The sequence below is a fragment of the Piliocolobus tephrosceles genome, chromosome 4 (genome assembly GCF_002776525.5).
Source record: "Piliocolobus tephrosceles isolate RC106 chromosome 4, ASM277652v3, whole genome shotgun sequence".
NCBI classification, from domain to species: Eukaryota; Metazoa; Chordata; class Mammalia; order Primates; family Cercopithecidae; genus Piliocolobus; species Piliocolobus tephrosceles.
Genome location: NC_045437.1, coordinates 105238448 through 105255373, shown reverse-complemented (window position 1 = coordinate 105255373; position 16926 = coordinate 105238448). Strand labels below are relative to the sequence as shown.

Genomic DNA, 16926 nt, shown 5'->3' with positions numbered 1-16926 from the left:
CTCCATATAGTCAAACCTTCTAACGGACTGCCCGCACAGCTATTTCCTCTTTCTCATCCGAATCACCAAGGTTTGTCATACAGCCGGCACTGCACCGTCATGTTTAAAATATACAACAGACGGCTACACAGCATTCCGAGGGTGTAGACAATAATGTGATCTACAGCTTGTAGCCTGGGTGTTGGATGGCTCATTGGGTGGGGAAGCTGTTATCTTTCCGCTGTGCAGAGATAATTTGATATATGCTTTCATTCTGAAATAAAGTTGTGGAAAGGCAGTAGTACGCAACAATTAATAAAACACAAGTGTGTAAACAGTGGTGCCGCACAACCAATCAACCCCTCAAATGACTTGGGTGCGTAGCACCCACGGGCCGCATCTGCCACTCCGCCCGAGGCGCGGTCAGCGTCCACACCGGCCCTTCCGGCGGAACCCGCCTCGCGGCTCCGAAGTGGCCTCGGTTTCCGAGTCAGGGGTGGTGATGGGGGTGGAAGATGAGGGGAAGAGCCGAGCGGCTACCGGCCAATGGCAGCTCTTGAACTTACACCTCGAGACGTCAGCGCGGCTGTGTAAACGGATGTCACACAGCTGGCTCGGAAGTGTCTCCTCCCGCCTCAGAAAAGCGGCGCACGCCCAGCAGCTTCGGAAAAACCTTAGGCGGCTGGAGGGAGGGGCGCGCGCCGCAACCCGCGAGCCCAGAGCTCCATGCCCTAGACGGCCGGCTTCTTCCCTTAGTGCCGTGTGGCTGCCGTTCCGGGTGAGCAGCCGGGAGCCGGCGTCCCCGCCACGAGCGCGCCACCGCAACTGGCTCCGCCCCCTGCCGGAACGGGCCGCGCGTTCCTGCGGCTCCGATCAGAGTCGCGGGCGCGCGCGCCGGCGGCGGATCCGCAGTTAAAATGGTCCGAGCGGGACCCGGCCTTGCCCCCGCTGCCGCGCTGACTGACTGAGCCGGCTGGCCGGGCCCGGACTGGTCACCTAGCCGGCAGGCTCGCTCGCTCACTCCCTCGCGTCCCCAAAGCTCGCGCCCATCGTTCTCCCGGCTTCCCTGGGCAAAGCATGTAGCCCCCGTCGGGCACTCCGGCGGCCCGCAGCTGACGCCCACCCCCCACCGTCGCGTGTGTGCCCGTGTGTGCGTGTGTGTGCGCAGGGAGGGCGACCCCGCCGCGGGCCGGGGGCCGAGCCAGCGAGCGGCCTGCCCCGCTGCCAGGAGCCCGCCTCTCTGGGTCTCCCTCCCTCCCGTCCCGGTCCCCCTCCTCGGGGTCTTCTATATGGGCCACCTTCTCTCGAAGGAGCCGCGTAACCGCCCAAGCCAGAAGAGGCCTCGCTGTTGCAGTTGGTGCCGCCGCCGACGCCCTCTCCTCAGACTGCCCCGCCGGACCCCAGCCAAGGTGCCCCCTCAACCGGCGGCACCCCGGAGCCGGGACTGCTTCTTCCGCGGGCCCTGCATGCTCTGCTTCATCGTGCACAGTCCCGGCGCGCCCGCCCCCGCCGGCCCAGAGGAGGAGCCGCCGCTCTCGCCGCCGCCGCCGCGGGACGGGGCCTACGCTGCCGCCGCCTCCTCCCAGCACCTGGCGCGGCGCTACGCGGCCCTGGCCGCCGAGGACTGCGCCGCTGCCGCCCGCCGCTTCCTGCTATCCTCGGCCGCCGCCGCCGCCGCCGCTGCCGCCTCGGCTTCGTCGCCCGCCTCCTGCTGCAAAGAGTTGGGGCTGGCTGCGGCCGCCGCCTGGGAGCAGCAGGGCCGAAGTCTCTTCCTGGCCAGCTTGGGGCCAGTGCGCTTCCTGGGGCCGCCCGCCGCCCTGCAGCTCTTCCGGGGGCCGACACCGCCGCCGGCCGAGCCCCCTACGCCCCCCGAAATGGTGTGCAAGCGGAAGGGGGCCGGGGTCCCAGCCTGCACCCCCTGCAAGCAGCCCCGCTGCGGCGGCGGGGGCTGTGGCGGCGGCGGCGGCGGTGGTGGGGGAGGGCCTGCGGGGGGAGGCGCTTCGCCGCCCCGACCCCCAGATGCCGGCTGCTGCCAGGGCCCGGAGCAGCACCCGCAGCCGCTCTGCCCCCCGCCCTCTTCTCCCACCTCCGAAGGTGCCCCTACCGAAGCTGGCGGGGACGCTGTCCGAGCCGGGGGCACCGCCCCCTTGTCCGCCCAGCAGCAGCATGAATGTGGCGACGCGGACTGTCGGGAGCCCCCCGAAAACCCCTGCGACTGTCACAGGGAGCCGTCCCCCGAAACCCCAGACATCAACCAGCTGCCGCCGTCCATCCTGCTCAAGGTGGGTCTGGGCGAGAGGCGCAGGGATGCTCGCTTTCCCCCACCCTCGGCCCCCGCCTCTGAGGCTTTCTCCTCCCCCTAAGCGCGGAGGAGGGGGGTTCCCTGACAGCCTAGGGACATCCGAAGGGGAGACTGGGAAGCCAGTGGGGCCTCTGCGTATGACCTATTTTTTGAAGTAGGAGCACTTGGAGTCTACTGAATATCTTTTAATAGCTTGACTCTGTAACCCACCATTCAGGGTTGAGCTATTATTAGAATCCCAACCCAGTGGTTTAGAAACTTCGCAGGTATTCTGTGGGGGGGGGGGGGGGGGGGGGGGGGGGGGGGGAATTTAATCGGGAAATTTATACTTAGTGGGTAAAGGCTTTGCGTATTAGTATTTGAAGGTCTTCAAACATTACTTTCATGTTTGATGACTGGTAGTTAATGTCAAACAGGTAACTTATTATTGAGCATTTACCATAATCAGGCACTGCACCAGAACTTTATATATATAATATTCCATTTATTTCTCCAGTTAAAGCTGTGAGATAAATACTGTTAATATCTTTATTTTATACTAGAAGAAACTGATTTCTCCGAGCTGTGGGCCACTGTTTACAGTCGTGAGTCAGGCAGAAGTGGCCTTTGCTCCTGTGGAGCTGACAGTCTAGTGGGGCTTGAAGTGGTCGAATGACTTGTGCAAGGTCACATACAGAAAGTAAAGGGCAGATCTAGGTCTTGAATAAGGGAATTAAAGACCACCTGACTTAAAAACCCCTGTGTTTAGGCTATGTTGTAATGCCCTTCTACAGTTTAACCTTTGCATAAAAGCATACAGATTACCAGAGGTAAGCGCAGATGTATTTTTTGTTGGGAAATGGGTGAGTAGAGGTAGGTATTCTGTATGAACTTTGTGTCATTTTCAACTACCAAGGATATTTTGCAGTTTTGTCAATGCTAGTGACAAACTTTAGTTACATAATAGAGTTTTTCTTAAGTTAGTATTAACTTTTTTCCTCTTTTTCTGTCTTCTCCCACCCTACCCTATCTGGAGCTTAATAACTATAAACCATTTTCATTGTGGATGATACTAGAGACTATCCATAAATAATCTTGATAAGAATTTGTCTACTTTCACCGTTACTGAAGTAACTGTCAGTAATTACAATTGTTATTGTCACCAATATAGTTCCTGTGACTAGACTTTTTGCATATTTACAGTACTGTGTGTTTGGTTCTCTTTAAATGTGATATTAATGTTCTTGTGAATGATACAGCAAGAGGGTGGGAAAACTTACATTTCCTTGTGTCAAAATGTAATGATCTAATTCTTATGAAGGTCTGCTTGTTGGAAGAGTAATTCCCTACTCTTTGTGTGCAGAGGTGCATTTTAGGACAAAGGGAACTTTCTTGAGTCCTTTAAATCACTGGATGATATGGATAAATAAAATATCTACAAATATTTGGTATAGAAATTTGATTGCTGTCTTCTTATTTGGCAAATAAGACTGTTTCAAAATGAACCAAAACAAAGCCAGGTACCTTCTACTTTTCTACTTAAACCATTATTTCATGAGGTAAAAAACATTTTAATGCCAAGAAAAAAAAAGGGGACATGGTCTCATAATAAAGAGAAACTCTAATAGAATAAAATAAACTTATTCTATTAACACTGCATTGTTCTTTTTCATATTTTTTCCTGAGGATTGTTGAAAACTTTGTCTAAAGGACATATGGGAATTACCATGGACTTGCCCTATTGTGTGTATTTGGACATGTTATGTAGATTTCCATTCCTTGTATTAGAAAACTCTAATAAAGATTCTCTGTCTGAGTCTGATGGTCCTAGTGGTATTCAGCACGAAGTGAGTTGTACTATCTGGGATGAATTGAATTAGTGATTGATTGTTCAGTGTCTGCTAACCCCAGTTTTTGGGTGCAGAGACTCTGGATTCATAGTCTTGTTGAATGCTGTCTCTCCTCCTTTAAGTGCAGTGCCTGGCATATAGTAACACTCAGTAAATACTTATGAACGAATGTATGATCAGGTGTTTGGAGTCTGGGCTGAGACTCAGGGTGAATATGCCACACCACGAAGAGATATTTCTAAGCAATGTCCATATTCTGACTGGAGTTAACTGTTTGAGCCACGGTAGAGCCATGTGGTGGTGAAAGGGTTCTAGCTCTGCTGGTAAGGACTGGAGTTGTTTGACTTGGGGCAGAGAAGACTTAAGGAGCTATGACCATTTTTCTTTTCTAATATTAGAAGGGTTGTTGCATGGAGAGGCACAAGTCCATCATCACTATTGGAAAACATTCTTAGAAATTACACCCTTTTCTCCTGGTAGTAAGTCAATAGCTATTATAATTGTATTGCTTTTGCTTCATCTTGTATGCTGTGAAGTTACTATAGCTGTAAAAACAAACAAAAAAAATCAAACGAGGCAGGTAGAATTTGGGAGAGAAATGTGAGGATGTTTAAGAATTTAAAGGATTTTTTTTGAGAAAGCTACCATACTTGCCTTTTTTTTTTTTTTTAATGGCAGAGGAGAAAACTAAACAATGTGTTGCATCATAGGCTGATTTTTGGCTCAATATCAGTAAGGATGTTTTTCTTTTGTATAGGTTAATAAATATTACCTGCTTTAAAGCAGTCAAAAATGCATTTTAATATAATAGTTTCTTTAAAAAGTTGTTTAGCTTTGGCAAAATATCCTGTTTTATGCTTATTACCCACATCTTAAATTTCTTCACTTGGATAAACCAAATCTGGATTTAGTCAGTGGCCTGTGGTTTATAACAGCCATATCACTTTTACAAAAAAGATAACAGCTAAAGTCAGGCATGTTTCAGACAGGATGCTACTTGGTTCCAGTGACCATGCCCTACATGTTGATTGTTAACTGATAAATTAGCCCTTTAAGACCACATAGTCCTTTAACCTTAAAAAAATGATCTAGGCCTCCTAAATTTTTATTTTCTCATTTATAAAATGAGGAGGACGAGCATAAAAATATCCACAAGAAATGTACTTTCACCTGTGGCTGCATGAAGAGTTCGGTGAATCCTTTCCACACACAAAAAAGTATAAAACTGGCAGAATTGCCCAAAACTATTTGAACTCTGGAAATCAACCAAAAGCAAAGAAAAACACCGAGAAACATTTATTCTTAGGAAAACTGTTAGAGCTTCAGGTAAGAATAGTGCAAGTCTACAGCATTCTTGCGTGGGCTTCTAATGTGACCTCCTGTCCCAGCACTTTTGGCAAGAACTGTAGTTTGGAAAACCAGCAGCCTTGCTGCCAGAGAGTTGATTCAGTTTGGGGCAATGAATAAAAATCTTTGTCGATAACATGTACTGAACTTGATAGGGAAAAAGAAGGAAAAACCATGTATTTGCTCCTTTAAGGTTGTAGTGCCAGTTGGGGTGAGTGGAAGACTAGCTATAAATTAAAAGGCAGACCCTGGAAATGAGAGAACCATAAAGGGATGACCACTCCACATATCCTGGCATATTGTGAAGCTATGCACATGTGTAGGGGAGACCTGAGGTTTTCTAACTTGAGAGCAAGGGCCAAGGCAGATGAGAATTCTCTAAGCTTTGAATGTGCCCTTCTTAACCCACACACAGATTGAAGAGCAGGCTCAAGCTGTTTGAGCATATCTTTGGCATATACATAGCTGAAAACTAAGCTATTCAGACAGAGGATGACTTCCCTAGAAAGCCAGGCTAAAATATATATATATGTGAATTAAAATCTGAACAGAAGTAGTCACACTGCCCAGAACACAGATTCCACAGTTTAGGGCCAGACATGCTAAAAGGGTTGGAAATAAACAATTCTGCACTGGCAACCAGGCATGGTGGCTCATGCCTGTAATCCCAGCTTGAACCTGGGAGGTAGAGATTGCAGTGAGCCAAGATCATGCCGCTGTACTCCAGCCTGGCAACAGGGTGAGACTCCATCTCAAAAAAAAGAAAAAAAAAAAATTATACGCTGGCTGTGTTATCCAAAATGTCCAGTTTCTAACAAAAAATTTTAAGACACGTAAAGAGACCCATACTGAGGGAAAAAGAGACCCGTACTGAGGGAAAAAGAAAGCAGTTAATAGAAATTAACTCTAAGAAAGCAGTTAATAGAAACTGACTCTGAGGGAGCCTAGATATTAGACTTAGCAGACTTCAAACTGCTATTATAAACATGGTAAAAGAAAGGAAACATTTAAATAATTACAGGAGAATATGATGACATTGACCCAACAAATTGGAAATCTCAATAAAGAAATGAGAGCTTTAAAAAAAGTTTTATTCTTTTTGATGCTATTATAAATGGAAGTGCTTTCTTAATTTCATCTTCAGATGATTCATTGATAGTATATAAAAATATTTGCGGCTGGGTGCGGTGGCTCACGCCTGTAATCCCAGCACTTTGGGAGGCCAAGGCGGGCGGATCACGAGATCAGGAGAGCGAGACCATCCTGGCTAACATGGTGAAACCCCATCTCTACTAAAAAAAATACAAAAAAATTAGCCAGGCGTGGTGGCGGGCGCCTGTAGTCCCAGCTACTTGGGAGACTGAGGCAGGAGAATGGCGTGAACCCAAGAAGTGGAGATTGCAGTGAGCTGAGATTGTGCCACTGCACTCCAGCCTGGGCAACAGAGTGAGACTCTGTCTCAAAAAGAAAAAAAAAAATTGCTTATTAGCTCTAACATTAATTTTTGTGTTTGTTCTCTGGGATTTTCTCTATATAAGATCATGAAATCTGTGAATATAGGATGTTTTAATTCCAGTTCCCCAATCTGGATGCCTTTTATTTATATTCCATGTCTAATTGCCTTGGCCAGAATCTCCAGTACAGTGTTGCGTAGAAGTCATGATGCAGATATCCTTCTTTTGTTTCCAATTTTGGGGAAAAACTTTTAGTCTTTTACCATTAAGTGTAATGATAACTAGGGGTTTTTGGTAGATGCTGTTTCTCAGGTTTAGGAAGTGTTCTTTTATTCCTATATTTCTGAATGTTTTAATTAAGAAAGGGTGTTGGATTTTGTCCAGTGCTTTTTCTTGAGTCAGTTGAGATGATCTTTTTTTTTTTTAAACCTTTATTCTATTAATATGGTGTGTTACATGGGTTTTTTTCGTATGTTGAACCATCCTTGCATTCCAAGGGATAAATCCTACTTGGTCATGGTGTATAACCCTTTTACTATACTATGGATTTCGTTTCCTTATATTTTATTGAAGATTTTCACATCTGTATTCATAAGGGACATTGGTCTGTAGTTTTTTGAGATTTCTTTGCTTGGCTTTGGTATCAGAATATGCTGGCCTTATAGCAGGAGTTAGGAAGTGTTATCCCATCCTCTCATTTTTTGGAAGAATTTAAGATAGATTGGTTTTCATTCTGATTTAAGCATATTACTAGTGAGGCCATCTGGTCCTTGTCTTTTCTTTGTTGTAAGTTTTTTTGTTTTTTATTACATATTCCATCTTTTTACTTGCTGTACATCCATTCAGATTTTCTATTTCTTTTGAGTCAGTTTTTATAGTTTATATTCTAGGAATTCGTCATCTATTTCATCAATTTGGCAGCACACAATTATAGTATTCTCTCATAATTGTGTACTTTTTGTAAGGTTGATATTAATGTTCCAATTTTTATACATGATTTTAAAATTTGAATCTCTCTTTATTCTTAGTCTAGGCAAAATTGTGTGTGTGTGTGTGTGTGCGCGCGTATGTGTGTGTGTGCGGGGTCTCTCACCCAGGCTTGAGTGCAGTGATGTGATCATAGCTTATAGCTATGTAAATGGAAGTGCAGCCTTAAACTCCTGGGCTCAAGTGGCTTTCCCTCCTCTCAGCCTCCTGAGTAGCTGGGTCCACAGGCATGCTGGCGCATGCCTGGTTAATTTCTTAAATAATTTTTGTAGAGACAGGGTCTTGCTGTGTTTTCCAGACTGATCTCAAACTCCTGGCTTCAAGCAGTCCTCCCACTTTGGCTTCCCAAAGTGCTGGGATTATAGGTGTGAACCATTGTGCTCAGCCTGATCATGTTAAAGAATAAACTTTTGGTTTTGTTGATCATCTGTTATTTTTCTAGTCTATATTTCATTTGTATTAGCTCTATTTTTTCCCCTTGTTTCTGCTTGGTTTGTGTTGAGTTTTTTTAATAGTTTCTTAAGGTAGAAGTTTAGGTTGCCAATTCAAGATCTTTCTTCTTTTTAAATTTGGTTACTTGTATCTGTATCCCATATATTTTGCTATATGTTTTTGTTTTCATTAATTTCAAATTATTTTCAATTTTCTTTATTAGTTCTTCTTACTTGTTGATTGTTAACTTTTCATGTATTTGTGAAATTTCCAGATTTCCTCCTGTTAGTGATTTCCCCTCCTCTTCCCTCCCCTCGCTTCTTCTCTTTTCTTTCATTTTTTGAAACAGAGTATCTGTATCACCCAGCCTGGAGTACAGTGGTGTGATCATGGCTCACTGCAATCTCTGCCTTCTGGGCTCAAGCAGTCCTCCCACCTCAACCTCTTTAGTATCTTGGATTACAGGTGTGCGTGCCACCACGCCCACCTAATTTTTGTATTTTTTTTTTTGGTAGAAATAAGAGTTTTGCCACATTGCCCAGGCTGGTCTTAAACTCCTGGGCTCAAGTGATCTGTCTCCCTTGGCCTCCCAAAATGCTGGAATTATAGGCTTGAGCTGCCATTCCTGGCCTCTGTCACTGATGTCCAATTTCCTTTCATTGTCATTGGAAAAGATACTTTGTATGAGCTTAATATTTTAAAATTTGTTGAGACTTGACTTGTAGTGTAGTATTTTAGACTTCGGTCTTTGAGAATGTTTTTACGCACTTCAGAAGAATGTGTATTCTGTTTTGTGTAGTGTTCTAGAGATATCTGATAGGCCCAGTTTAAGTTTTGTTCAGGTATTCATTTTACTTCTTCATCTCTTGTTTGGTTGTTCTGTCCATTATTAAAAGTTGTGTGTTGTAGTCTCCAAGTATTAATGCAGAACTCTTTTTATTTTTTTTCCTTTCAATTCTGTCAGTTTTTGCTATATGTATTGTTCCATGCTTTTACTCTCAATCTGTGTGTATTTTTGAATCTAAAGTGAGTTTCTTATAAGCAGTTTATAATTGGATTGTGTTTTTAAGTTTCATCCTGTCATTCATTGTGCCTTTCTTTTTGAGAGAGGGTCTCAGTCTGTTGTCCAGGCTGGAATGCAGTGGCATGATCACAACTCACTGCAGCCTCGACCTCCTGGGCTCAAGCTATTCTCCAACCTCAGCCTCCCATGTAGCTGAGACCATAGGTGCATAACGCTATGCCTGGCTAATTTTGTCTTTTTTTTTTTTTTTTTTTTTTTTTGTGGAGACAGGGTCTTGCCGTGTTGCCCAGGCTGGTCTTGAACTCCTGGGCTCAAGTGATCCACTCAACACAGCCTCCCAAAAGTGCTGGGATTGCAGGTGTGAGCCACTGTGCCTGACCTTGGCCCTATGTATCTTAACTGGAAAGTTTAGCCCATTTACATTTAGTGTAATTAGTGATAAGGAAATGCATTTACTATTTTATTATTTGTTTTCTCTATGTCTTATATATTTTTTTGTCAATTCCTCTGATGCTGTTCTTTATGTCAGGTATTTTCTAGTGTCCCATTTTGATCCCCTTCTCATATGTACATATAATTCTCACATTGTATAAATAAATATATCTAAATATAGTAATATAAATCAAAAGTATAAATATGTTAATATATTTAAATATGTTATATAAATAATAATCTAAATAATATAACTAAATTATAAATATATTAATATATTTAAATATATTATCTTTATATAATGTGAGAATTATATGTATATATGAGAATTACATATATAAATAAAATACAGTAAATAATTATATGTGTATTTCATAGTATTTGCCCTGGGGGTTATAATTAATACTATATATTATAACAATTTAGTTTGAATTAATACCAGTTTAGTTTCAGTGGTATATAAAAACTTTGCTCCTGTATTTGTTGTTACTGACACAAGTTACAGCTTTGTGTATTTTGTGCCAATCAATATAGATTCATAATTACTGTTTAATGTAGTCTTTTAAATCATATAGCAAAGAGGAGGCATTACAAACCAAAGACACATTAATATGCACTTTTATATCTACCTATGTAAATACCAACAATTACTGGTGTCTTTTATATCTTTTGTGATTTTAAGCCACTGTCTGATGCCTTTACAATTCAGCCTGATGGACTCTTTATAGCATTTCTTTTAGGGGAAGTCTACCAGTCACAGACTTCCTCAGTTTTTGTTTATCTGGAAAGATCTTAATTTTGCCTTTATTTTTAAAGTGTGGTTTTACCAGATAGAGGATTCTTGGTTGACAGTTTCCTTTCAGCATTTTGAATATGTTGTCCCACTGCCTTCTGGTCTCCAATGTTTCCAGTGAAATATCAGTTGTTAATCGTATTGAGTGTCCTTTTCATGAGTTGCATTTTTCTTGGTGCTTTTAGGGTTCTCTCAGTTTTTGTCTTTCAGCAATTTGATTATGATGCATCTTTGATGTGGATATTTTTGCATTTATCCTGCTTGGAATTCATTGAGTGTATGAGCTAGATTAATGTCTTTCATCACATTTGGAAAGTTTTAGCCATTATTTCTTCAAATATTTAAGCCTCTTTCACTCTCTCTTCTTCTGTGACTCCAATTATATGTATGTATGGTGGTGTTCCACAGGTATGTTCATTTTACTTCAGTCCACAGACTCGGTAATTTTAATTTTAATTTTAATTGACCTATCTTTAGGTTTGCTGATTCTTTCTTCTTTAGAGGTTCAAGGGATTTTGATGCTTCTCAAGAAAGAGATATGATTATAAGAGGTGGTAACACACAGCAAGCTTCATTTGGTGGCAGTTGGACAGGATTATATGAGAGGAAAATTCCTTTACAGCATAATGCTGTGCAGAGACTTACAGTGAGTTAGACCACCACTCAGAAGGGGAGAAGGGCAAGGCAACCCTTCTGGGGTACAGGAGAATTGGAGAGCAGGCTTACCTGTCTGGGTGATTTCACTCAGCAGCATGGTGGGGTGTGTAAAAAATTGAGTGTGATACTAGTGGGCTCTTGAGCTAATGAGTCTCATCCTTCAGTGAAGAAATAACCTAAGGACCAATACACAGAGGTCATCTTTGGCTCATTTACGTAACACTTCTGCTTGCTCTAATCTGTTGAATTTCTACTTTTTATTAATATTCTCTGTTTGGTGAGACATTTCTACTTGGTTCTCGTAATTTCCTTTAGTTCTTTGTCCACAATTTTCTTTAAGTCTGTAAGCATGTCTTAAATTGTTGTCTTTGTCTCGTAAATCCAATGTCTGGGTTTCCTCATGGGCAGTTTCTTTTCATTTCCTTTTTTCTTGTGAATGGACCAGCAAACTGTGGCCCTTCACGGGCCAAATCCACTGTCAGTTTTTGTAAATCGTGTTTTATTGGCACATAGTTGTACATGTTCATTTATGTTTTGTGTGCCAATAAGAGTTTATTTGGTTATCTGGCTAGAAAGATGGAGTGTCTCTCAGAGATGCAGCCACCTGTGCTGCTGTGTGGTTTTGCATGACTGGAGCTGCTTTTATGATAAAATTAAGAAACAGTAGTGGGGATTCCTTGCTTACTTATTGGACCACAGAGTTCTCTTCACCAATTCTTTTGGCCAGAATGGTGGGTTTACTTTTGGGGTCTGTATTGCAGCTCTGTTACTGACATAGCATTTGAGACATAGCCAATAGGGAGAAAAGAGAAAAGGGGAAGAAAGGAAAACCAAAAATGAAGATTCTTCTCACATTCTCTGTCTTGCAGAGGCCCATTTTCCTGGTCCTTTGTCCAGAAAGATAGCTTTTTCTCTGAATTTTTGTTGATATTTACCTCCTGTGCATTTCTGTACAGGGCCACCCTGAATTCCATGCTAGGGGATTAAAGGGGGGGGGGAACCCCAGAAAACTCATCTTTGTTATTGGCCATTCTTCAAATTTTGGTATCCTTCCACAATTCATTACTAATTTTTTAGAGTTTTGAAGTAATTGCTTATTTATTCCAGATATTTCAGTTGTAATGCCTGCAAGTGAAAGGCTGTAGTGGGCTTAATACATGTTTGCTGGCATGGGAGACCAATTTGCTAGTGACTTTTATGGTTTTTTTGTTTTTGTTTTTGTTTTGTTTTCTTTTTGAGATGGAGTCTTGCTCTGTTGCACAGGCTGGAATGCAATGGTACGATCTTGGCTCACTGCAACCTCCACCTTCCAGGTTCAAATGATACTCCTGCCTTAGCCTCCTGAATAGCTGGGACTACAGGCATGTGCCACCATGTCTGGCTAATTTTTGTATTTTTAGTAGAGATGGAGTTTCGCCATTTTGGCCAGGCTGGTCTTCAACCTATGACTTCATGGTCCACCTGCCTCGGCCTCCCAGTGGGATTACAGGTGTGAGCCACCATGCCCGGCCACTTTTATGATATTCTATACTTCTCACTAGACATGTTGGAGGAAAAGCTGGTTGTGAAGGGAACAGGCAGTTGTTTTTCCAAGACACAAGATTTAAACATAGTAGAGATTCTAGCTTATATGTCTACAACTTTTGTCCATATAGAGGTGAGTTGTTTCGGTCATAATTATAATTGAAATCATTTAGGTATTACAACAAATCCTTGACTAATAGCCTTTAGTTCAACATCATTTTGTTATAATGTTGATGAGAGAAAAAAAAAAACAAACAATTCTTAGCTGGGCCCACTGTCTGTGTAGAGTTCGCATGTTCTTCCCATGCCTGTACATGTTTTCTCTGGGTACTCTGGTTTGGTTTCTTCCCACATCGCAAAGCTGTGTACGTTAGGTTGTGCGTAAGGTGTGTGCATATGTCTAGATGGTCCCGGTATGAGTGAGTGTAGGTGTGCCCTGTGGTGCATTGGTGCCCTGTCCATTGTTAGTTCCTACCTTGTGCCCTAACCGCTGGTCACCTGCAACCCTGAACTGGGATAATTGGGTAAATAATTATCTTACTTGTTTTTATTAATCTTTTTTAAATGTATAGCTCACATTTATTTCAGTGTTTAATCTTGTTTAATGATTCCTTTAAATTATTATCTTTTATATTCAGTTTTATTTGATTGCCTCAAAAGTATCTTCTTAGAGTTGGTTCAATTCTGGATCCCAGTGTGGCCCACACATGGTATTTGTTGATATAGCTTTTAATTTTCCAAGATTTGTTTTGGCTCTCATCCTGACCCTAATCATCTTTTTATGATGTAACTTTTAAAAATTATTTTTTAGAGTAGATGTTATTTTGGAATAATTTTATTTTTATTGTATATATTTAAAATATGTGGTGTTTTGACATGGAATACTTTTAGATTTATAGAAAAATTGCAATGATAGTACAGAGATTTCCTCTGTATTCCTTATCCAGTGTTGATGAAAGCAGTCAAACTCTGTAAAATATTTGAAGAGATTTACTCTGAGCCACATGTGAGTGATCAGTGGCCTGTGACACAGTCCTCAGGAGATCTTGAGAACATATGCCCCAGGTGGTTGGGCACAACCTAGTTTTGTACATTTTAGGGAGACACGAGACATAAGACATACATTGGTTCGGTCCAGAAAGAAGGGACAGACTCGAAGTCAGGGCTTCCAGGTTATAGGTAGTTAAAAGATAAAAGGTTGCATTCTTTTGGGTCTTTTATCAGCCTGTCACTGAATACATAATTTATAACTGAGGGGGTAGAGAGGAATAATCACTTATGCCTTAGTCTGACTCAGAGAACCTGCATTTTTATATAAACAGTCTGGCAGAGGAAGCAATCACATATGCATTTGTCTCAGGTGAGCAGAGGGATGAGGGTGTTCTGTTATCATTTGTCCCACATCTTTGAAGAGAAGCTATCAATTTACATGGTCAGGGTGAAATTCAACAGAATTGCTTTAGGATCAAGATCTTGAGGTCCACAGAGAATTTCCTTGTGGTCAAATTGTGAGGGAAGTACGTAGCTCTTTTTTTTTTTTTTTTTTTTTTATTATACTTTAAGTTCTAGGGTACATGTGCATAACGTGCAGGTTACATATGTATACATGTGCCATGTTGGTGTGCTGCACCCATCAACTCGTCAGCACCCATCAATTCATCATTTATATCAGGTATAACTCCCCAATGCAATCCCTCCCCCCTCCCCCCTCCCCATGATAGGCCCCAGTGTGTGATGTTCCCCTTCCCGAGTCCAAGTGAGCTCATTGTTCAGTTCCCACCTATGAGTGAGAACATGCGGTGTTTGGTTTTCTCTTCTTGTGATAATTTGCTAAGAATGATGGTTTCCAGCTGCATCCATGTCCCTACAAAGGACGCAATCTCATCCTTTTTTATGGCTGCATAGTATTCCATGGTGTATATGTGCCACATCTCCTTATACGAAGATTAATTCAAGATGGATTAGAGACTTAAATGTTAGACCTAATACCATAAAAACCCTAGAAGAAAATCTAGGTAGTACCATTCAGGACATAGGCATGGGCAAGGACTTCATGTCTAAAACACCAAAAGCAACGGCAGCAAAAGCCAAAATTGACAAATGGGATCTCATTAAACTAAAGAGCTTCTGCACAGCAAAAGAAACTACCATCAGAGTGAACAGGCAACCTACAGAATGGGAGAAAATTTTTGCAATCTACTCATCTGACAAAGGGCTCATTTCCAGAATCTACAAAGAACTCAAGCAAATATACAAGAAAAAAACAAACAACCCCATCCAAAAGTGGGGAAAGGATATGAACAGACATTTCTCAAAAGAAGACATTCATACAGCCAACAGACACATGAAAAAATGCTCATCATCACTGGCCATCAGAGAAATGCAAATCAAAACCACAATGAGATACCATCTCACACCAGTTAGAATGGCAATCATTAAAAAATCAGGAAACAATAGGTGTTGGAGAGGATGTGGAGAAATAGGAACACTTTTACACTGTTGGTGGGATTGTAAACTAGTTCAACCATTATGGAAAACAGTATGGCGATTCCTCAAGGATCTAGAACTAGATGTACCATATGACCCAGCCATCCCACTACTGGGTATATACCCAAAGGATTATAAATTATGCTACTACAAAGACACATGCACACTTATGTTTATTGCGGCACTATTCACAATAGCAAAGACTTGGAATCAACCCAAATGTCCATCAGTGACAGACTGGATTTTTTTTTTTTTTAATCCTTGTAGCTATCTCATTTAGGAATAAAATGGGAGGCAGGCTTGCCTGATGCAGTTCCCACCTTGACTTTTGTCTTTGGCTTAGCGATTTTGGGGTCCCGAGACTTATTTTCCTTTCATACCTGTTTGCTTTCCCTGATTTTATTTTCTTCTGACACTGTAGTACATTTGCCAAAACTCTGAAATCAGCATTGGTACGTTACTATTAGTTAAACTCCAGTCTTTAGGTGGTTTCACCAGTTTTTCCATTAATGTGTTTTTCTGTGCCAAGGATCTAACTGGGTAACATTAGTTGTCATTCTTTCTTAGTCTCCTCTGGATTGTGATACTTTCTGTCTTTTTTTGTTGTTTTTCATGACCTTGAATTTTTTGAGGAGTTTTGATTCAGTATTTTGTAGAATGTCCCACATTTGGTATATATATTTTCTTTATTATTAGATTGGGGTTATGAATATTTTGGAAAAGATACCATAAAGGTTAAATACCTTTCTTATGATTTACTTTTTTTTTTTTTTTTTCTTAAATCACATTTGAAAAGTTCTCGTGGCTCCAAGGTCAAACTGTAAAACTTCAGAGTAATCTCAAGTTTATCATTCTTTCTTCCCTAGTCTTTTTTCCCTTCCCAGAAAGGTAAATAGTTTTTTTTTTTTAAATTAGTTTTTGGTTTATGCTTTCAATTCTTTGTTGTTGTTTTTTTTTTTAAATATAAGCAAACACAAAGATGTACATGGACACACATGTCAGTACATGCCTGTTCTCTTCCCCTCCTCTTCTTACAGAAAAGATAACATCAGTTCGTTTTTTGCTCCTGTATCATAGTTTCTCTTTAAGGTGGTCTCTTTCAGTGACTTACAGTAATGGCCACTTTTATTCAAGAAGGTTTTCTTTTTAAAAAGTTAACTTTTTCTAACTATAATAGAAACCTTTTCCTGTGCCGTGAAAATGTTTAGCACATATTACATGGTACCGTTTTTTATTCACAGATATTTTCCAATTTGTCACTGGACGAGCGTTGCCTTTCTGCATCATTGGTTTGCAAGTACTGGCGTGACCTTTGTTTAGACTTCCAGTTTTGGAAGCAGCTGGATCTTAGTAGTCGTCAGCAGGTATGGAATTGAATTCTAAGTAACACTCATATGACCTACTCAAAAAATATCTTTATTCCTCTTCAGAAATCTTTACTTTCTTCTTGTTTTTTAAGATAGTTCAAATGACTATCATCTACAGTTTCGTGCTTTTGTAGTTTTTTGTGTATGTGATTTCAAGTTAAAGCTAGATTCTCATAGTAAACAAGATGGTTTTTCATGTAGATCGGTAATTTAGGGTTGCTTTTTAATTCTTTTTGTCTTTGTCTTTTTTCATTACCTTTTCAAAAAGTTATTAAACTTCTTTCTGTGGGAGATCATATTACAAATAGTTTA

At 41.5% G+C, this 16926-nt stretch overlaps 1 protein-coding gene across 4 annotated transcripts in view; it reads left to right on the top strand.

Moving 5' to 3' along the window:
* Positions 1–390: 390 nt before the first annotated feature.
* The window catches only part of FBXL17 (F-box and leucine rich repeat protein 17), a 529799-nt gene continuing 513263 nt past the window's right edge, over positions 391–16926 (top strand). For 2 of the 4 annotated variants that reach the window (XM_023212253.3, XM_023212252.3), the window contains exons 1-3: positions 391–757; positions 1290–2261; positions 16489–16611. In XM_023212253.3, coding sequence (XP_023068021.3) covers positions 482–757; positions 1290–2261; positions 16489–16611 — 1371 coding nt within the window. In that variant the 5' untranslated portion in view covers positions 391–481. Of the gene's footprint in view, positions 2262–16488; positions 16612–16926 lie in introns of all 4 variants that reach the window. The other 2 variants (XM_023212254.2, XM_031935438.1) reach the window with 1 other exon arrangement.